Source organism: Poeciliopsis prolifica, unplaced genomic scaffold, assembly GCF_027474105.1.
Source record: "Poeciliopsis prolifica strain line A6 unplaced genomic scaffold, Auburn_PproV2 SCAFFOLD003, whole genome shotgun sequence".
In the NCBI taxonomy this organism is placed as follows: domain Eukaryota; kingdom Metazoa; phylum Chordata; class Actinopteri; order Cyprinodontiformes; family Poeciliidae; genus Poeciliopsis; species Poeciliopsis prolifica.
Genome location: NW_026562378.1, coordinates 3,692,998 through 3,714,738, shown reverse-complemented (window position 1 = coordinate 3,714,738; position 21,741 = coordinate 3,692,998). Strand labels below are relative to the sequence as shown.

Genomic DNA, 21,741 nt, shown 5'->3' with positions numbered 1-21,741 from the left:
CACAAAAACACGCAAAAATTACTAACGTTTTTTTTTTTTTGTACTATTGTAACCATTAAACAATCTCCCCTTCAGTTCAAGCATATAAGTGGAAATAAATTACAAAATCACTTGCAGTTGAGTTTTGGCAAAGATCAATGTGATTTTCTCAGGCGGTGGAGCATTATCGTTAGCAGCTGCTGGAAGTAACTGAAAGAGCTACTTTTAATGTGACTCAGTTACTTTTTCAAAGTAGCAATGCTCATGATGTAAATATGTAAAAAAAATAATACAATTTTACTTTTAGAATAGGCTATGTAATAACTATTTCTAGCAACAATGTATTTAAGTTTAACACACATTTAATGTCACTTGAACTAAGAAGGGAAAGCAGGAAAATCTCTTCAATTCGCTCTTCCTGCTTTTCCGTCTCCACTGGGTGACATTAGTGTCACCGGGATGTAGGGAACATCTGGGAGGGGCCTGCGCGCTGTGACAGCAGCGTCCCAGCTGGCCGCGAGACCAGCGGCTCCTCCGTACCTCGGTGGAGAAGGGGGCGCTTTCTTCTCGCGGAGAAGAGACGGCGCTCACTGAGATGCGCGCGGCTCCGACGCAGCGGAGGTCGCGAGGCTGCTGGTGAATTACAATTGGCACGCGGAGCCGCCGTGAACGGAGGGCTTTTTATCTTTAAAAGGCGCGCGACGAATTTCCAACCCCCCCTTTTTTTCCTCTTTTTTTGATAATTGTATCTTTGTTTTTCCACCGAAGGGGATTTTATTTTATTTCTGTCTTGTGGTCTGCCGCGGGAATGTTTCTGCCCCGCTGGGTTTTTGCTACGGAGGACCACGAAGACCTTCGAAGGCATCGGTCATGCTCTCTGGTAAGCTCCAAGATGTCTCTCTCCTCCCGACTGGGCGGACGAGGGGTATCTTCGTCAGCACTGCTTTTATGTGACACATTAACATCTTAAGTCGACGTCAACAGAAGTGTTTATGGGGTTAAATGAAAAAAATCCAAATAAACAAATATGCGGAGCCCCTGTTTTCAGACCGAAAGACACACCTGCGAAATGTTATTGCTTGAATGAATTAGTCCTGGGTGGCTCATTAAGAGCTGCTGTCTCAATGCGGGGAAGCTGCAGCCTGACAAGCCGGGCTTTAACGAGGGGCATGCTGTGTGCTGAGCGACACGTCTGCGCATTAAATGCAAGGACTGCATGGAATAAGGCCAAATATGTTTTTTTTTTCATCTGGGTGCAAGCGAGCGCTCTGTTTTGTTTTTTTTCCCCGTGGCGGGCGCCAATACATTGAAAGAAGGAAATGCGCGTCCCTGTACATGAATATAATCAGGTGCCACAGGAGGAGTACAGATCTGTGTCAGGCTTTCTGGGAATACAACTTCCCCCTGTTGCTGCATTCTCGGGCAGGATCCCGACTCGGCTGTCTCTCACATGTTTCGCCGTTTCCACCTCCATGAGCGCTGCCTGTTCCCATGCAGACTCGTTAAGTCCTGTTATTAACAGATTCCTGAACCTGGAGGCCTGCGGGGATGTGGAAAAGCAGATCCAGGAGAAGTTGTTGGTCAGTCAGTGCCTCCAGGGTAGTCTGCTTTTACCTTTGCTTTAAGAACTTAAATCTGGTTTTATTTTGAGCTGAAGGGGGATTGTTGCCTCTGTTTTGTGGTAAACATAGTGGAATCTTGTCCAGATCCGTCTTCAGTAAATATCTGATATTATGGGTGTTGCAGTGGTACATGGTCGAAACTTATATCATTTTTAAGTGCTTGACTTGCGTTTCTGTAAAGAAATGTTTTCAAGAACAAACTAAGTCTGATTATTTGATTCATGGTCAAAAACTTCAGTCTGCAAAATTCAGTGCGTGTTATTTTATGTGCATTAAGTATCTTGGACACATAAAATGTTTAAGCTGTTTCAAATGAAATAATTTGTCTGGACATACAGTTTTTGATTTTGATTTTTGCTTGATCACCTCAAACGTGAAGTCATGCCACTTCATGTTAGTACTCCCTGCATGTGTTTTTAAATGTAAAAATCAACTGAGAGTGAATTATTAGTCATATCTGTGCTAATCAGAGATTTTGTTCCCCTCATATCAGATTTTGGCCTGATTCTTATGTATGAGAAACTATAACTAATATTTCTGCTTTCTGGATGAATTGAAAATGGATCTAATTTATATGTTACGTTACACGTTAATGAAACTGTTATGTCACAAGCCAGCGTCACAGAGCCGAAGCAATCGGCGCCGCTGTCTGGGACAGATGAGGCTGTACAAAATGATAATGAGTAAAGAAAAAAAAAGCTTCTATTTCACTGTTCAGAATGTAGCACTGTAGGTACTCAGCTTTATCCCTTCAAAGTAACTTCAAAATAACAATAGTTAGCTTAATATATGAATGTATTAATCCTTATTTAACATATCATTGAATCATTCATTCAGTTATTGAAGAGCCTAATGACATCACAGGATTTAATAGTTCAAAGCAAAGATGCGATTTTGGAAATTACGCTTTAAACAGGTTTTAGCACCTTATTTTATCTGTGAGGGAAATTATCAGGTGTGTATGCCCAGTAGCATTATAAACTATTCCTTCCCTGAATTTCCTGTTAGAATTGAAGTCATCACATGGATAAAGGAGAGCAGCTTAATCTTTTATTAATTTTTACTAAAGTTTACAAAAGTCTCTGTTTTGCCTGAAGGATTTTTTTTCTCTATTAGCTCTTGAGCTAATAGGAGCATATTAAACATCAAATTTTTTCTGAAAACAGTAAATGGGTCTAACTGTTACAGAGTTCCCTCTGTAACTTCAACATGGAAGAGTGTTGTCAGCGCAGTTAAGTGGTACTTGGATTGGTGTATTTAGTGATTTCTTGGTGCAACCTGCCCAAGAAATCCCTTGGGCAGTGAAAGGGCTTTGGACCTTAGAAAGGGCTTAAAGTGGCGGTAACCCAGGGCTACAGTTTATTTGGGGTGCTCACAGATTTTTTTTTTTTTTATGAATGCATGTTTGCGAACATTGTGTGATTATGTGTAATAGACTAATACCAGGTGAGTTGTTATAATATCTGGGCTGTTTTGTGCATATAAACAATCCCAAAGTATTTGAAAAATTACAGGGTTTTTTTGGAGGGGGAAACAACATGGTGCTATTAGTCAAGGGATGCATTAACCTAATCAGTTGGTATCAGTTCATAACTGGTTATATATAGAACATATAAATGTACTGCAGTTAGCATCATTAGCATTAGCAATAGTAATATTTAGAGGACAGAACGAGTTTCAGCCCAGGGCTCCACATCAATGTAAATTCGGCCCTAGATTCACCTCTAGTGGCAACACAGAGGTTTTTTTTTATCCTGTTTGTCATTTTGATCCATTTTTATTTCTGCTCTTCTTATCTTTTTAATTTTTTTTTCTATAACCATAGCAACTGGTTTAGTAAAACTCCTCCGCTCTCTCTTGACATGGATCTACTTAAACATCTGCACAGATTTAACATGAAAACACCCTTGGGGAGAAATCAAGTCCCAGACCTTATCAAGTGGTGGTCTTGTTAGCCACAAGATAACCCACTTTGTCTTTAAATCGCATAAGCACAAAAAAAAAAAAAGAAGCACAAAAGTGAAAAATGAAATCAGATCAGAGAAGCTACTGTATGTGCGTGTAAGTAAAGCCTCTGACTGCAGGGCCGGCCTGCCTTCATAAATCTGACTGAAACAAAGCGCTGAGCTGCTTCCAAAATCAACAAAGCGGATTACAGAGAGTAGAAACACTCTTTGGAGTACATGCAGGAATCCCTCCAGGTGTGTAGAGCAGAGGGGGGGAAACGTATGGAAATAATCCCCTTGGACTACAGAAGCACATTCCTTTCTTTATTGGTACTCCCCTTCTCTCCCCCCAGCCTATCATTGCAGACTCCAGGTGGATCGCAATCAGCAGGTCTGTGTTTTGCCCATGGTGGGAGCAAAGGTGACTCAAGGCCAGTGAAGGGGGAATAATACACCGACGTGATTGGTCAGTGTGAGGCTTCTTTGTGCAGCTTGGTGTGTTTATGGATCAGTATATAGTGGATACACATCGCACAGCTGGAGATTGCTTTGTAATCAGGGGTTGGTGGGGGTCACCTGACCTCCCGTAAACTTTCGCACAGTTCCTTTGGTTGGGGTCGCTCAGGTGGGGGTAAAACCTCCACACTGACTGAGCTGACTGCAGTCACACAGACAGAGGCTTGGAGGCCAGACGACACTTGGTGTAACCCTGTAACTGTGTTTCCATTAATGATAAAATTGTGCAACTTGAAATCATGAAAATAAACTGGCTTAATTGAAATATGACAATAAAGATAAAAAAATCATGTTTTCAGATTACGTTTTCGGATGTTACTACTGGTGAAAACGACAAAGAAGACAGGAAGTAGTTGGAGGATGATGTTTTTTTGTTGGTTTCTTTTGCACAATGTGCAAATGTTGTGTGTCACTCGTAGACCTGTCATAATAACAGTTTTGTTGAACAATAAATTATCCCAGAACTTATTGCGACAAACGATAACAATGTTGTTTTGAGAACATTTTCAAGTAATGTAATAGTAATAATTGCATAAAATTGTAAGAACACATTTTCAAAGATCAATAAACTTTAAATTCTAATGAACATTTAAACACTGGAACTGGAAGATATTTGGAATATCCAAAAAAAAAAAAAAAAAAAAAACTAAAGAAACACCAAATGAAATAATTTTATTTCCAGGTTTTCATAATTTATCATTCAAAACAAGAATTAGTTGAGACCAAAACATCAGACTGAAGATTTTTATCATGAAGTTTTTGGTAAAATGAGAGAAAAGAGAAACAATAAATCAAGCAAATGAAAATAGTTTCTTTTAATTTATTGTGCGATTAATTGGTTTATTGTGACAGTCACTCACACATGTTGAATCCATTGCCGACCCAACATCCCCAAACCCCAACATTCATAGCTGTTCCCAGGCAGCTTGTTGCGCCAACGTCTGAATAAGACACAGATTATGATGCCAGAGCTGAATTACAATAAAAATGTTTACATCCGTCCCTTAAATGATTTCTAATGACTTATCGTGGGAACTAGCTTATTCACACGTGATTTTACTTTCCTTGGGAATTTTTTTTTTCCAACATCATCAGACCATGACAATCTTTGTCATGATCATTTTAAAGAGACAGGCTCTATATAAACTCTAAGCTGTGATCCTCGCTCTAATCCAACTGGAGGTGCCGACTTGTAGCCCGGCCCCGAGGCGGGCGGCACAGCGGGGGGCGTGCACCATGAGTAAGTTGACAACAGCAGCAGCTGCGTCAACACCAACAGTCAACATGCGGGTGTCAGCCTCACCTGTCCACGGCGAGCTGGACGAACGCTTCCAGCTGCTCTTTTATACGTCAGCTGCTCAGCAACGAGTTACTGTTGTAAAAAACACATGTGGATTTCTTGGAGGTCAAACTCTTCAGCAATGAATTTTTAATGGTGGCTCCACACAACTGGTTAAGATCTCAGGAAGGTGAAGAATTTAAAACATACAAGCTATGAGTGTTTTGATTTCTACACCTGCTGTAGGAAGAAAAACAGACTTCCTACAGAATGTAATGTAATTTTCCACCTTTATTAACTTTTTTCTTTCAGATTTCAGACCTCTTGTTTTCTTTTGCATTTTTAATTTGTTCTTAATGTGAATTTTCTGCAACTTCATAACATATGGTAAATTAATTTCTATTGTTTCTTGGAGACGATTCAGTTCCCATCTAAATGTTTTTTCCCGGTTCTGAACTAATGGATCCTTTTGGATGAGAGGTCTTTCATAAACAACTTGCATTAGGACTATCATGTAATGACTGAAAATAGACGCTAAACTGCAATTTCAAGCATTTCAATGAATGTCATTTTTTTTGTTTTTTTGTTGATTACGATAGTGTGCCCTCAGTTAATGACACTTTCTATTCTCGTTGCCTAATAATTTTACTTCCTGGTTGGCATTTTTTGATGTGATTGCTGATTGTTGTCGGGACGTATTTGCCCGTATGAAACGTGCTCTATAAATAAAATGTAAGCGAGATGAAAACACAAAGCAGCGAAACAGAACGATTGGAATCATGCAGGGATAAAAGCTGCGTATAAATCCGGATGAGTCAAAGAGTTAATCTTACTGTGAACGTTATTATCTCTTGTGTCGATGAAGATGAAGACATGACATTCGGGCCTCTCCAGTGTTGTGACCTGTACCAGAGTAGTTCTCAGCCCATGTTTAGCTAACAAGTCCTCCTGGGTGCCGTCTAAAGCTCTACACATGCAAAGTCAACACGCGTTTGATGATCTGATGCTCGGGTCTCTTGTGTTGGTGCTTTAATGTAATCCTTTCTTTGATGCTGCTCTCCGAGTCTTTATCTGATTCTCCACCATCCCACCAGCATCCCTCTGGAATCTGCTTCCTTTGTACCTGCCCACATCTGCAAGCCAGATGTTTTTGAACATTTAGCAGTCAGGTGCCCTGTACTTTAGACGTCGTAATGATCAAAGGTTTAAACCTGGTCGTCCTCTTTGTTCGGCCTGTTTTTGTGTGCAAACCACCGCTTCTCCAAAACCTCATAAACGCACAACGCTGAGCTACAACCAGGCTATTATAATTATCCACTGAAGTGCAGCAAACACTGACTGTATTGTTCAAAGCCAACTTATCTCATCTGATACTCGTTACACACACCAGACCCATGCAGACTCCAGTAATTTAATTAGAGAAACCAGGAGCTCAGTTGGAATAAAAACGCTTATTTTGCTGGACAGACGACCAGCGTTGAAGATGTTGTCCTCGTGAGACGAATACCACCATGAAAAAGGTCTCAGACCTTTTGAGTTGCTTCACAGTTCAAAGATAAACCATTAGAAACTTAGTTTAGATTATTTAAACATTCACAAATAGGCCGGTCACAATAAAAAATAATAACCATTTAATCACAAGATGAATTCAATTTTTTTTCTCTCTCTCTCTTGCTCTCAGTGAAGACGGACATTTTTTTTCTTTTTCTTTATTTTTGGAGCCTTTCTTTGCACATCCTCCAAATCTACGAATTATGGATCTGGTCAACCGGTCTCTCAGTGCAATTGATCAAATTTTCTCCACGAGAAGACTGGGCACAGGAGAGTCCTCTTGTCCAGCGGGGACACACCCGGAGGGGATTCACCCTGGATTTATTCATGATAACAGGATTTCTGCTGTTTGGAGCTTGCGGACACCTGGCTTATTGACAATTTTGTGATGGACTTGGCCAAAGTAGCAAACACTCAGACTGTTGGTGTGGACAGAAATGCCGAGTTGGATGTGAGTCTTGCTGAGACTCCCAGCTCAGCTGAGGTCTCAAAAACTCACTAACTGGATGGAATCGATCTTGGAGAATTTGCTAGTTTTGGCTCAGTGGAACGACCAAACTAATTTAGATAATTGGGAACTGAGATGTATCGGAGAGACTTTAGGGAAGATTGAAATTTATTATCTACCCGACCGGAGACATTCTGTGTCTGAATTGGCTTTCCTTGTGTTGCCTTGGAAGGGCTGCAGATTTACAATCTTCTTGAAGATGTAAACATAACGCTCCTTCCCACCTCCTGTTATCCATGCAGCTGTGAAGCTGAGCGCTCCCAAGGACATTCATTGACAACAACATCTTATCGAACTTCTGCCGGGAGGCTGAGCAACGTGGTTTCATGGCCCTGTGATGTCACCGCCTTCACTCATGTCTTTGTTTTGCCCTTTGTTTTGTCTGAATGTTGCCATCTGCCCTAATGTGTCCTTTCCTCTTTTTTATTTTATTTTGTTAGAAACTGTGGAGTACTCACTTTTTACCCAGAAAAGGAATTAGAACAAACTTGGAATCCAGAGACTCTAGTTTATTAGTCACTCTTTATTATTATATTTTAGAAACATTAGAGTGTTCTCTATTTACATCAATCTTAGATTAATTTTTAGATTATTATGCAGAGAGATTCATATTATTGCAAACCAGAAAAGGAATTAGAACGAATGTAGAATCTTCAGTCTGGTGCTTTGGTCTCAACTTCCTATTTTTATGAAGTACAATTTTGTTTACAGACTTTAACAATTCATTTTATTTGTTGTTTTTTTTATTTATTTGGAATAATTATGTCTTCTAGTTGATGGTATCAAAATAACAGTATTATTGTTTTATCACATTAACTTCTGGGACAATTTATCATCCAACAAAATGTATCTGCTCTTCACAATTCAAATGTCATAATATGTTTTTTTTATAGTTCTTTTTTTTAGAAGTATAAACTTACTGTCTCCCTTTTATTAGATTTTACTTTTTACACACTATTCTTTATTTGAGAAACAAATATTTGCACATATAAAATATAGAACAATAATAAGTAAGAAACCCAGAACAATTTCTTTTACAACAGAGAGCTAACACACCCCGTCCATTTCCAAAAACTTATAAGAACAAAGTCTTTCTTTCACTACTACCAGCTTACATCCTCCAACATAGAAACATTTAAAATGACTTTTGATGTCATATTTTAATCTGAGTTTTGTCTTTATAGTCTTTATATTGTTTCATCCAACAACCAGTCCATAAATCCACTCCACAAACACACACTTTGTTTTTGTTCTTTTGGGATATACTCTATTTTTTATGTCTCCTCTTAATGTATAACCCACCATAGACCTTATATAATAAATGTGTACTGAAAGGAAAATCATAATATTTCAGTGTTCTTTCACGAAGGAAAGTGTGGCAAATAGTTGTGTTATTTGCTATTTTACTTCTAGATAAAGTGCATCCGCTTGTTTTTACCTAACTGACACCAAAAAGATGCCTTCATAATTTATTTATTTTTTTACACATAAGTCGTTTTCCTTCCACTTCCCAAATCGTTTGTGTTGGTCTGTCACATAAAATCCCAACAAAATGGATTTAGTAGTCGTATGTTGCCACAAAGTGGAAAAAGCTGCACGATATTTACTTGTGAAACCTTGTTAAAATCATCCACCGTTATCCAGCAGATCTGGTGAACATAAACTGTAAAGTTAAAGTGAAAATTGTGCTCCTGGATCTACTGGTTCATTTACCGACAGGAACAATGTGGTGTTGTTTTTCTTTTTCTTTGTATGTCAAAGGATTAAGTAACACAAGCAAAGCTGCGAGAGTGAAATATTTGTTTTTGGTCAAGATGGTGGGAACATCTTTATTGAGAAAAGGCACCAAATGTCTGAGCAAATGTTTCTGTGGCACAACAGAGCAATTCTTAAGAGGCATGGCAACCTTTTGGCTCCCACGTTCAGCTGCCTAGATGAATACCAAATGTTTCCCTCTTGTTTTCTCAACCGCTTCTCTCTGTGGTTCTTCCACTTGGCCGCCCTTCAGTTGTGACAGTGTATTGTTTATCTCAGGTAAAGAAAACCTCCCAAAAAACAAAACTTCCTCTCAGTCCATTAGATTAGCAGTGAAAATCCGATCATCATAGACTCCACTTGGTCTAACGGGATTCATGTGACGAGCTTTTGTCCAGGCAGCAGTCGTAAGTCTGCCACATGTTTTTTGTGAAAGGCTCCCACTTGTCTGTCAAAGGGAGGTCAGGCATGCTTTGGTGGAGAGGGGCGGAGGCTTTCACACTAGCTACCGGTTCACTTTCAGGACAGAAGCCAACACAAACTTTTGAAGCATCTAGTGTCTGTTTTCACAGAAAACGAGGAAGTAGCCGGTTGATTATGAGCAGAGCTTTGAAGGTGGCTGGTCTAACTAACTGGCAGATAAATGTGTCTGTTTCAAAGACGCAGCGCCGGCTGAAGCGGCCTCAGCCATGGCAATTGTGCGCCGGGCCTTAAGAGCCCTCCGTGTGGATTTGTGGGCTGCCGGAAGTCTTTTTATGATTTAAGCAACTGGCAAAGAGACAGAAGGGTGATTGTTTATGGCAGCGATCTGAGAGCAGCGATGAGTAAGGAGGTTTTGGCAGAAAACGCTGTGACTATTTTTGGATATCAGGTCTCTGTTGGATATTAGAAATGGAGCTTTGTGCATTTGGCACATAGGCTACATGGAAACAAAACAATACCTGCCTCAGTTCAGTGAAAACAATACTTTTAAAAGGTTTGGGTGTATTTCTGGATTGAAATATTTTCAGAATTATCTGTCTCAGTGGTGAAAAATCCTAAATTTGGAAGTTGGAAGTCAAGACAGGAAGAGATATAATTGATTTCCTACTTTTCTTACCAATTCCACTAACCAGGTTTCAGTCCTTTAGCTTCCGTTCCTCTTGCTCTTCTCCTCACTTTGCTTTAATCAAGTCATGGAGAAACTATTAAGAGAATAAATTTCTCCTCCTCTAATTCAGTCCATACATTATTAATGTTACTTATCGTGTCTCATTTCCCATCTTTTTGCAAATTAATTAGTTGCTAATTGTAGTAGAGTGCTAATTTTAGAGTGAATCTCCCACATGCATGTTAAAGTAACACTCAAAACTGGATTTGAGTTCACTTTAGAATTGCAGATGTTTCTATTTGGATTTAATATGACTGAAAAGTGTGTGATGCATTTTTTCAACCCCTTTAATTCAACAATTAAGCCCATTGTATGTGTAACGAAACAAGCCTACAGTTGTTGTCTCTGTGCTTTAATAAATGTGCAATTTAAATATTCCCATGTTTTATTTTTAAAAACATAAACACCTTGATATTATAACTTTACAATTGTGCCCTACCTTGTGTTTGTCTATTTCATAAAAGCCCAATAAAATACTAGAGTTTATGGTTGGAATGTGACAAAGTGAAAAATGTTATATCTAAAGTTATTGTATCTGTGAATTGTTGCAACTCTTACCATCAGTTTCCTTTATCCTTTTCACTTGCACTATATGGTTTGATTCACTTTTAAATTCCTATTTTTTGTAAACCTAAACCAGCAGAGAACGGCTGTTCTAAAATAATATTCTAACATCAATGTGTATTTCTTCTTTTATCGCTCTCAGAATTTGACTTTATCCATCTAAGTCGAGGCGCTGCGCCTCCCTGTGTGTCTCCCACGATTCGGACCCCGCCCATGTTTTTCTACTGCTAATTTGGTGAAAAAAATGCTGCTACCTCCACACCTTAACACCACAGATGGCTGCAAGGTCAGACAGAAGGAAAGATTGAAACTTGCAAACATTTCTATCTGTGCCTTTCTGATGCAAACGATCTCTAATCCGTCTTCAACCAGGTAAGGGCGTTGCTGGGAGAGTGAGTTGTGACCCCAAAGTTACTTTGCATGGAGGTCAAAGGACATCTGATAACATCCATGGGTTTGGGGACTCCTGGTGAGTAGCAGCGTCGTCTAACTGTGTAAGAAAACAAAGAGGAAAAACAGCCCATCATGTCGGGACAAGCTTGAAATGGCCTGAGAAATTTATTTGGTTGCTTGTTTTTTTTTTCTTTCTTCTGATGAGTTTTCTCATGGGACCAGTCAGCTGAAAAAACATCTGCTTGTGTGAACGCCTTTTGTTCACACAGTGTCAGCACAGCTGCAAGATACTTTAATCAGAAAACTAGAAATCTGAGAACAAAACGGTGCAAAAAAATAAAAATAAAAAGACAGTGTGAAAAACACTCGTTGCACCAGGTTCTTTTTTTTTTAGCTACTGTACGCATAAACCTGAGTCATTTGCTCTAAATGTGAAGCTGCTGTTGTTTCCTATCTAAAGATGCTTTACATGTGTTGTGGCCTGCAGATGTTCAAAGCTGCCAGGACAGCAAACTGCAGGCTGAGAGGATTGCAGCTCTGCAGGAGAGAAAGCAGACCCTGGAGGCTCTCCTCAATGCCAGAGTGGGAGAGCTTAAACAAGTGTGTTTGCAGGAAGCGGTGAGTAGCTTTCATTTCAGTTTTCAGACGTACCAAATGAAGATCAGGATAAAAAATATATATATTTCCTTTCACCATGTGAAAAAAAAACCCCATTGCAGCTTATTTATCTCTTGGACTTTTGGATATTACCAGCTTTTCCAAGATGCTGAAAAATAAAACTAATATAACCGAACAATTAAAACTGAAGACATTTTAACATTTTCTGCTAAATGAAATATAACATCCCCACTTCTACTCCCACTAGTAATGGCTGAAATTAAACATTAGCATGTCAGCTCAGGTGCACGACTAGTAACATTATTACTGAGCATTTTTAGGGAGGTTTGTCATTGTGAGACCTTCAAAGCACTGTGTGCAAACCAGTCATACCGAGTGACCAGATATGACTGGTTCATTTCACCACAGCCACACTTTATCAGGAACCAAGTGCATTAGTTGTGACTACAACATATGTCTGAACTGAATAAGCTTTTTGCAGCAATCGCACTTGTCTTACACACACCTCACACACACCGGTCTTGCCAGGTTGGTGCACCTGGTGCATATTCTGAAAGAGCACAACGCCTGTTATCCTTCAGCTCGGTTTGTATATTGTGAAAGGAATTGATAATTGTGTTTGTTGTAGAGCGATGACTTGAGAGGGATTATGATCAACTCACCATCCAGAATCCCAGAAACCCATCTCAAAGCTGAAAGTGAGGAGACGTGTCAGAAAGTGGTAGATGGCCACACATAAACCTGTCACAATAAGTAATAAGACAATTAATCGCATAAGAGATTAAAATGAGCATGATAATATCCATTTTTATGCTTGTTTGTGTAGTTAGAGATGCTGCCCTTTAAGTTATTGGAAAGGCAGCATTTTAAAAAATGCTGCAAAACATTTGACAATCAGTATAAAGTGGTTAGTTTGCACTTTCTTTTGGCTGTTTTTTCTGTCTGAGCCTAATATATGATCTGAAGGAAATTTGTGCTTTGTTGAGACTGTAGAACCCACTTTATTTATTGTTCAGGTTGTTTGTTTATTTTGGACACTTAAAATGCCTGACTTGTGATAATATATCCTAAAATGTCTCCCAGTGTTAAATGGAAATCAAAATTTATTGATCTTTGAGAGGGGGTTCTTGCATTATTATATTAGTTGAAAATGGTCTCAAAATAGCAAAATCTTCATTTATCGCAATAATTTCTGGGACAATTTAAAACAGGCTCTCGTTGGGCAGGCTGTCCTAACATTTTTCTCTCTTTTTTAAGTTATTAAATACAATAAAATAACTTTTTCACAGACATAAAAATTAGATTAACATGTGTAAACATTTCTGACTGACAAAGTATTTTACAGAGTGACCTAATTCTTCCAGTTGACTGAGAAGTGGTGTTCTCTTTCATCCGTCCATTTACATTCACGCTCAGTTTACCTTCATATTTTCTCCCTCTTTGCTTCACCACCGTTGAGCTCGGACTGATGGAGCAACTTGCCACACCGTTTCCTCAAATACAAAAACCTGCAGATGAATTGCTCCTGAGAGCCTGTCAGCACATGTTAATAAGGCCACAGCGCCCTCAGCTTTTCTTTGCAGCTGTTTAACACATCCCTTCATTTTCAGCTGGATGTGTAGGGAGTCACTCCATCTCACTTCGTCCGTTTTTGGACTCAAATGGGCCAACAGATGGGAGTTTATACACAGTTGTGTCCATTGATTTGTTGCAAAATTAGTGCATAACACCATTCATAGGATTTATGTGCAGTGAACTCCTGTCGGATCTCTCAGACAAGTAAAGAGTCTTTATTAAATGTCCTCTGTAGGAGCTGACCGGGAAGTTGCCGCGTGCTTTCCCTCTGGAGGTCGGGGAGAAACCCCCACTGGTGCAGCGCAGAGCTGGCCTGGCGCCGAGCACCAAGGCAGAGGTGAGCCATCCCCCTGAATATCGATAGAGATCCAGCTAATGCGTAAAGCACTGTTTGTGCTTGTGTCATAATGTGAACGGCTGTTTTCTGGCTTCAGGATGACTCCGGCCAAAGAAAGCAGATGAAGGCGATCTTCACCGGCGCTCTATGCAGACACTCTGAGTCAGACAGAAATGGCCTAAACAGCAAGAGGACGGTCCACAGGGGGTGTCACACAGGTGAAAGACATTGTTTCTTCCAAATGAAAAGAAACCTTAAGTGCCATACAAATGTATTTCTAGTCTTTTCACATTCAAACATACCAATTTGTTGAATTTTATGTGATAGACCAAGACAAAGTAATGTATTGTTGTAAAGGTTACTTAGTATTCAGTTGTTGTGCAAATAAAAATCTGAAAGAGTGACACTTCATTTGCACACGTAGAGACTTGATTTCTTTTTGCCTCTACAGTCTATGGCTGCTACCTTTATCTGTTATTGATGAGCACTGAGATATTGGCCTTCATAAGGCTGTTTGTTCTTTAATTTCTCTAAAAATATTACATTAATTAATTTCCATTTGTGTTCTTATTATATTTTGCTGTCTTATATTTCTTGCTAATCTGTTCCTTCTGCTGCTGGAAACTGGATTTCCCAGAGGAACCTGAGCGGCTAATAAAGTCCAATCGAAAAACGCCTGAACAGCTGCATTTATACTGATATTGAAGTACATATACTGATTTTTATTTAGGTCTCTCTGAGTAATGTTTATTCAGAGGACAATTAAGCACTTCTTTTTGTTGCTCTGTGACATAAATCCAATGAAAGACTTGGATTTTTGTGGCTCAACATGAGGAATTAATCTGCAAGCTCTGCAGGAGAAAGAAATAAATACAAACAACAATGTTAATCAATGAAACATCACTAAATTAACTCATCAGCCCATGACCTGAACTCCTCTCTGTCTTTTAGAGGACACTGTAATGTCAGAAAGCACCAGCTCCATGTCAGATTCAACATCACATGACAACGGTGAGTTGACTGTACATAAATATTCTTCTCTGAATATTGTACTCTGCCTAAATATTCATTAGTGTATGTTGCAGTTGGTCATTACTTGCTGCCGTTTTTCTCCTCATAGACTCTTCACCCAGCGTTGCTGCTGACCAGCGCTCCCTGTCTCAGCCCCGGCTCACCGTGGGAAGCCCCGACCACAGAATCAGCAGGAAACTCTCTCCTGTTGAGATTTACTATGAAATGAGGACACGTCGCAACTCGGTCACAAGCTCTGTGAGGTAATTGTCTAGAGGTTCAGTTGTATACCTGGTCCCTCAGTCACTTCTAGACGTACAGGATACAATCTCTATTGTGTAAGTTATGCAAGGTTTGTGTTGACTTTTGCAGCCCAACTCACTCTTTACCCAGAAGTGCTTCTAATGTTGAAGGTAGAAGCGTTCCAGCAACTCCGCTGTTGGCCCGAACTGCTCCAATCAGCGTTCACGTCAGGTATCCAGTCGTGGCTCTGATGGCTTTTCTCTCACAGCGGTCTCCAAACTTTTTCTCCTGGGCTCAAAACTGACAAATCTAAACTACTAGTGGGCCTCAAGATTCATTCAATTACAAATGCAAATATTACTTTATTGTGATTGTTTTATTTTATTTTTCCTGCTCAACAATGAACCAGATTTTTTTTTTTAAATATGTAAATCACAAAATGTGAAATGAATGGCTTCGGACTGTTGCCTTATTAAAAGTAAAACAACTTCCACATCTTTCTTGGCCATCAGTTGTTTACCGTTTAGACATGTGATCAGAGACCGAACAAAATTGTTTTAAAGGCCACAAATGGCCCCCGTGCCACATTTTGGACAGCCCTAATCTAAGACATTTAATCAGTCACACTGTTTGTTGAGGAGCACCTGTTATACAAACAGCAGCTCTTCATATCTTTAATATTTAGATGTTTTTAATTGGTTTGATGCACTTGTAGTTTTGTGCTGATCAAATTTAGTTGCCATGTTATGGCTCACTTAAAAAATACAGAAAATGTCCACTTATCTTTATCTGTAGTTGTCTTTGTTATTGTTTATGTTCTTATGTTTAATCCCCTTGTAGGTCTGAAGCATCGGGTAGTAATGGGTTGAAGCAGTGGTCTGGTAGCCTGGATGTGCCGTACATGATTCCCCTGGCTCAGGAGGGCTCGTCTTCTGATCGCAGGAGCTGCCCTTACAGCTCCAGAGCGCGGCGCAGCAACAGCTCTGAGGCCCTCCTGGATCGCTCCAGCCTGCCAGATGAGCCCGGTCCCAGAAACGGCATGCCTCAGCGGGGAGGACCGTACAAGAGCTCCGAGACCCTGACCGATGGCAAACTGCGGCAGATTCAGCTCGGCAGCCCAGAGAGCCAAGGCGACGGCTCTGTGGAGCAGAGTAAAATGCGTCTGTCAGTGGGCGGCAGAGGGGCCAGCGGAGGCTACAACGAACTACTGATGGACTACATCTGGGGAAAGCAGCAGAGGATGCAGGTGCAGCACCAGTTGTACCAGTCCACTGGCCGAATTTGGCAAGACATGTCCTCTCCTCGTTCCTCTACTGCTGCAGTGCCTCCACATGCCAACGGCTTCTCCCATTCCCAGGTGAACCTTCCCAGTGCTGCAAGTCCTTACAGCCCCATGGTCCTCAGAGGGTCCCAGGCGGAGCTCCGGAGGGTCAAGGTCACCAGGACCAAATCTTGTGGGCCTTTCATTCCTTTGCAGCAACATTCACAAGACGGCATTTTGCTCTCGGCGTACGAGTCTCCTCTTCCTGTCACTGGCACCACCACATCCTCCATCCCCAACCTACTCCCATATCAGACTGAGCTGACTGGGCCCTCCTTTGGCCGTAGGCCCCCGCAGTTTTCTCTCCCCACTCCAGAAGATTCGACCAGAAGCCTTCATAAAGCTCTCGCCCTGGAGGGACTGAGGGACTGGTACTTGAGGAACGCCTTCGGCTACCCTCCTTCTGCCTCAAAGGGCCATGAAGCGGGCATCTCTCGACTCTCGCACCCCCATCCTCTGGTGCACCAGGCCCAGTCCCTTCAAGGGGAAACGGCCAACCTACAAAGGCCTCAAATACCCCAGTCAGCAAGCTTTCATGGTCACCCCCTGCATGGACGGTCAGTACACAAATGCCTCTACATGACTGGAATATTCTATGTCAAAAGCTAGAATTTATACATATTTATGTAAAATGAATAGATCAAAACAAGCTAAAGTATTTAGCTTGTGGTTTGTAAGGAAAGTCAACACATTGTCTGACTACAATGCACTGCTAAAAGAAGAAGACAAATTAGACAGCAGAAGCATGAAAAGTCTGGATCATGAACAGTCAGGCATGTGAATTTATGTCATGCTGAATAAACAACAAAAGACAATGTCTGACTTTTTGTCCTTTTAATCTACAATCGCCGCAATTCTGCACTGTAAAAAAAAAAAGCCAGAGTACATTTACACCAAAAAACGTGAAAGATTTTTTGGATACTCTGACATTCAAAAGTTGTAAATTTGCAAGAAAAAATTATAAAGTTCTAGTGGTTAAAGGTGTGAATTTAGGATTTTTAGACTGGGATATTTTTGACATTGTGAAGTCAGAAAAGTGTGCGGGGAAAAAACAAAACTCTTAACCTTCTCAGATTTTTCCTATAAATCTTCTGTCAGACATTTGTGACATAAAATGCCGGTAGTCCTGTGATACTGAGGTGGTAAATGTAGGAGGTGGATACTTTTAATTTGTCATGTAATAAAATTTTTTATAAAAAAAAATAAAAACACATACAAACTGTATAATGCTTTAGAATTAAGCATAGCTTTTTACTTTAGTGAAGATTTAAATGGCAGAAATAAATGCAGATGCTATATGTAGCTCAATGAAACATTTTTGAACCTTAGTATGCAACAAGTCACCGTGAGTTTTAACAGGGAGCGTTTTGTCACAAACCTGCAACACATTTGTGAATTTCACTGAGTGATTTATGCTCGTCTTCTTTGCTTGTGGAAATATAAACAGACTTCACAAAGTTTACACTTTGTTTAAAGAAGACTGGAGGTTATAACACAAAGAAGACACAAACTACTGACGACATCGTAATGAGGTGGAGTTGGCAGGTTTTGTTTGTTTGGGAGATGATTACATAAAAAGGAAAATGTTGTGTGTGCATCTTTCTCTTTGACCTTTATGTTTTTATAGATCATATTTGTTTAGCTGCTGTCCAGCAGAGGACGGTCATGTCCCTCTATCCTTATCCGCTGTGAATAGATCCATCATTCACTTTTACAACTGTGCCTAATTTTATGGGGGCATTTTCGAATGAGCATAAACTTCCCACCTAAAGCCTTATGCTAACATTTAGTCTCTCTGTTTGTTTGTTTTTTCAAAAACAGTACCAATCAGATTTAGCTTCCAGTTTGTGACCTTTAGCTCAAGTAGAGCCGGGTCATGCAACAGGACGTTGATCGAAGAGCACATACAAATCTGTCTCTGAATCGTTCCCCGAAAAACAATAATTTTGAAGTGCCCTAGTCAAAGTCTGTACAAAATTTGATAAAGGTGCATGATTCCAAATGGGTTGTTCATGATCAAAAACACTCAAACGTGGCAACAAAACATCAAAGTACTTTGCATCATAATTGTGATTGCGCAATAAACATTTAATTTTGTCGAATGACATCATCAAAAATATGAAGCAAAGGGACATCAAGTAATATATAATGATCAATATTTCAGTTGTTATGAATCAAAACTAACGCGAAGCAGGTGGATTTTTAGCCTTGATTTAAAAGAAGTCAGTGTCCCAGCAGTTTTGCAGTTTTCTGGGAGTTTGTTCCAGACTAGTGATCGCTGCTTCTCCAAGCAGCTCCCTAACGAGGTGCTTTTTAAAAAAATATTTTTGAAAGTTTTAACGCACTGCCTTTGTGGGCTTCAATTTATTGTGTGTGTGTGTTTTTCTTCCAGATCAATGGAGTTTTCTCTCTACCAGGAAACTCCGGATCCACAAAAGCAAGAGGCGACCCCAAAAGAGCCGAGTGCGGACCCAGGTACCCTGGTCTGAAAACTACACGATGCAACGCATCAGCAGAAACACCGTAGCCTCACCTGGACTCAATTAAAAGTTACAAGTGGATACAACGTGACCTCAGTAGCAAAGCAAAACATGGCGACCTCAGCAGAATGAGACTGAAGTGTGGCTATATAGTTAAAAAAGAAGATAAAGAAGCAAAAAACAGAAAAATTTCCTGTGTTCTGTCTGATTCCAACAGTATAAACTTCTAACCCAGTGTTTCTGTATGAATGTGCACTGGTGCTGACTTGTCAAAACATCTTTTACTAGTAAACGCCGCGTCTGGTCCTAATAAATCTCCCAAGATATACTTTTTTACAGAATATAGACATCTCTAAATAACTATTTTGTATATTCTGATATGAAAACAGCTATATTACAGAGGGTAATTTATTGCTTCTCAAATATGTGATAAACAGTAGCTATGGTCTCAGTCCATTTGAACTAAATATCTACACGATTGCTTTTCTAAACTATATATGAAAAAAAAAGTGAAAACATGCCTCACAGTTCATCTACCATTCACTCGCTAGCATTTCTCTCTTTTTTTTAAGAAAAGTATTTTATGTAAATGAACGAGGAGGCAGGAAATGTAGTGACATGACGCTCAGGCGGAAGTGCCAATGTGTTTACAAACACTGCCTCGCTGAAGTATTAGTAGCAGATTAACGTTTCCGCCTCTTGTCGTGTTACAACCACAAACGTCAGACTGGACGAAATACACCGATGCAAAAAGACGAAGGAAAACGAAAAACATGCATGGCTTTCAGGGCGGTTTAGAGAAGTGAGGCATACAGTTATGCGCAAAAGTGACTGACTCAAGGGGAGCTGAATACAAACGCACCCCTCACTTCCCTGCTTTTTGTCTGTAAAATATAGAAAATCGTGCATCATTTTTCCTACTCGATTTATGCGCTACTTTGTATCGGTCTGTCACGTTCAAATCCCAATAGAAACGTTACGGTGATCAGGCTGGTTCAAATACTTCAGCTAACTTATGTGCTAACAATAATCTGTAAAAAGTTATAATCAAAGTGAAACCGTTGATGATGTCCCTCAATTAGTTAATAGACTGATGTGATTGTCTTTTTTTTATTTTCTAGACTCAGATAAGTGCTGGGTGATAAATGAAGCCTTCTCTGTTAAGACCTCAACAGGCGAGTTAAAACCAGCTGCAGGTAAACGCAGCGCAGGGCTGGAGTGAGACCTGCTGTTTGGTTGTAGCACATGACTGTAGGACAACAAATGAAACTACATTCAGCTGGATTTGAGTGTCATGCAGAGCACTTTATAAACATCTGAAGCCTTAATTCCCCATTAAATGGTCACCAGGAGACAGTGAGGTTTTGCTATGAGGCAAAGCTGAAGAGGCTTTTCAGCGTCTGCTGGAGGCCCGGGTGTCGGTGTGTAGATGGAGAGGAGTTTCACACTGGCATTTTATTCCCAACTAATCTTATAACGTTACAGTATGAAATAACCTCACCATGCCTTCCACCCCCAAGTGAGCATTATTGGTGGTTTTGTGTGAGCGGAGCTGCTGCAGCGTTGGGCGAAGGTGTGAGCAGGTCTCGCACTGGTACATCCTGTAAAATAAAATGAAAACTGGTCTGTATTTGTAGGGACTATAAATCATGTGCTTGGGGCTTTATATACATTTTGTTTGTTGTTTAACAGAAGACCTCATTTTACATTTTTATTATGTTGCATCATAATTCATTTTCTAATCAGACTCTGTAGCATTTAGAAAAGCCATGAGGCATAAAAAGCTGAAATGCTGTTTGGTGTAGCATAACTTTTCTTTCTTTTTGTTTTTATTCTATTTGTTGTCGGTTCATGTACTTGAAGCATTGCCATTGTAGAACTAATTTGAATGTGATTATTTAAGTGTGTGACTATGTTTTGCCACTGTCGTAAAGTGAAGCACGCCGTGGAGTGCCACGTTTTCTGATGCGTTTCAAGTTTCCAGCTTCACAAATCTCCCTCCCAGCTCATTAAAAACCTGAAATCAAAGACCAAACTGCTGTGCACTGGGGGTCAGAAAGGTATTTTTCATATTATGTACTCTGTAAATACAAAATAAATGCTATGAATTTAGCGCTAAAGCAAAATGTATTCAAACTATATTATATTTATGAACCTGTAACATTTTGTAGCCATCTACTGTAGCTCTTGGTGCAGGAATTGCCAGTGTGTGTTTAAACCATTTTATCTAGCAGTGTGATGCGTTGATATATAATTTGACTTTTTTTTTTCTTCTTTTTTTTTTCAAAATATATAAATGCAGCTGTTTTATCTTTCCCTCGTCTCCTTCTAATCAGGCCTATGACATTTGACCTAACAGACTTGCTCTCTGCTGTACGTTTGAGATTTTGCATTTGTTCTACTAAATAAAGTGTCATGTTGAAATTACCTCTATATTCCTCTGAAGTATTTCCTCCTAGACATTTGGTAGTAGAAGTTCAAACTGATACAGTACAACTATCAAAGATTTTTTTTGAAATTCTTATAAACTCTTTGATTTTTCAGAGCAGTGGTTTAATGTGATATCGTTGGTTTACTGTATGCTTGTTAAAAATAAATATCAGTGGCGATGAGTTGCTAAACAATGCATGTACATACATCGCTATGTGAAATATGTTACACTGCAGCAATAAGGATTTATTCTTTCACAGGTCTTTACGGGTCAATCATTTGGAGACATTAGTGGAAATTAAAGCATAGTTTTGGAAACAAAATGAATTAAATTTTGCTGGTCAATGACAATGACCCGCAGAAGTGAAAATTAAGACACCAGCTTATCCTGGCAAAACACTGCCATCTAGCGGTGGTAGTTCTTCTATTTTCATACCTCTTGAACCATTTCAGTTTGAACTAG

General features: G+C 39.8%; 2 protein-coding genes across 2 annotated transcripts in view; one reads left to right on the top strand and one right to left on the bottom strand.

The window, feature by feature from the left end:
* si:dkey-245f22.3 (uncharacterized protein LOC492819 homolog) overlaps positions 1 to 21,741 on the bottom strand; it is a 351,352-nt gene that overhangs the window by 26,846 nt on the left and 302,765 nt on the right. The window lies entirely within an intron of this gene.
* Positions 489 to 21,275, top strand: ccdc120b (coiled-coil domain containing 120b). Its single transcript, XM_055024963.1, has 11 exons — positions 489 to 859; positions 11,013 to 11,156; positions 11,243 to 11,339; positions 11,751 to 11,881; positions 13,692 to 13,793; positions 13,891 to 14,011; positions 14,745 to 14,804; positions 14,914 to 15,067; positions 15,177 to 15,278; positions 15,888 to 16,925; positions 18,761 to 21,275. Exons 3-11 carry the CDS (start codon positions 11,291 to 11,293, stop codon positions 18,855 to 18,857), a joined length of 1,854 nt encoding a protein of 617 aa, XP_054880938.1. The 5' UTR covers positions 489 to 859; positions 11,013 to 11,156; positions 11,243 to 11,290; the 3' UTR covers positions 18,858 to 21,275.

Coding starts and splice junctions, on each gene's coding strand:
- ccdc120b (XM_055024963.1), top strand. CDS start 11,291: ATGGAGGTCAAAGGACATCTGATAACATCCATGGGTTTGGGGACTCCT. Junction 13,794..13,890: donor CGCCGAGCACCAAGGCAGAG/GTGAGCCATCCC, acceptor TTCTGGCTTCAG/GATGACTCCGGCCAAAGAAA. Junction 14,805..14,913: donor TTCAACATCACATGACAACG/GTGAGTTGACTG, acceptor TTCTCCTCATAG/ACTCTTCACCCAGCGTTGCT.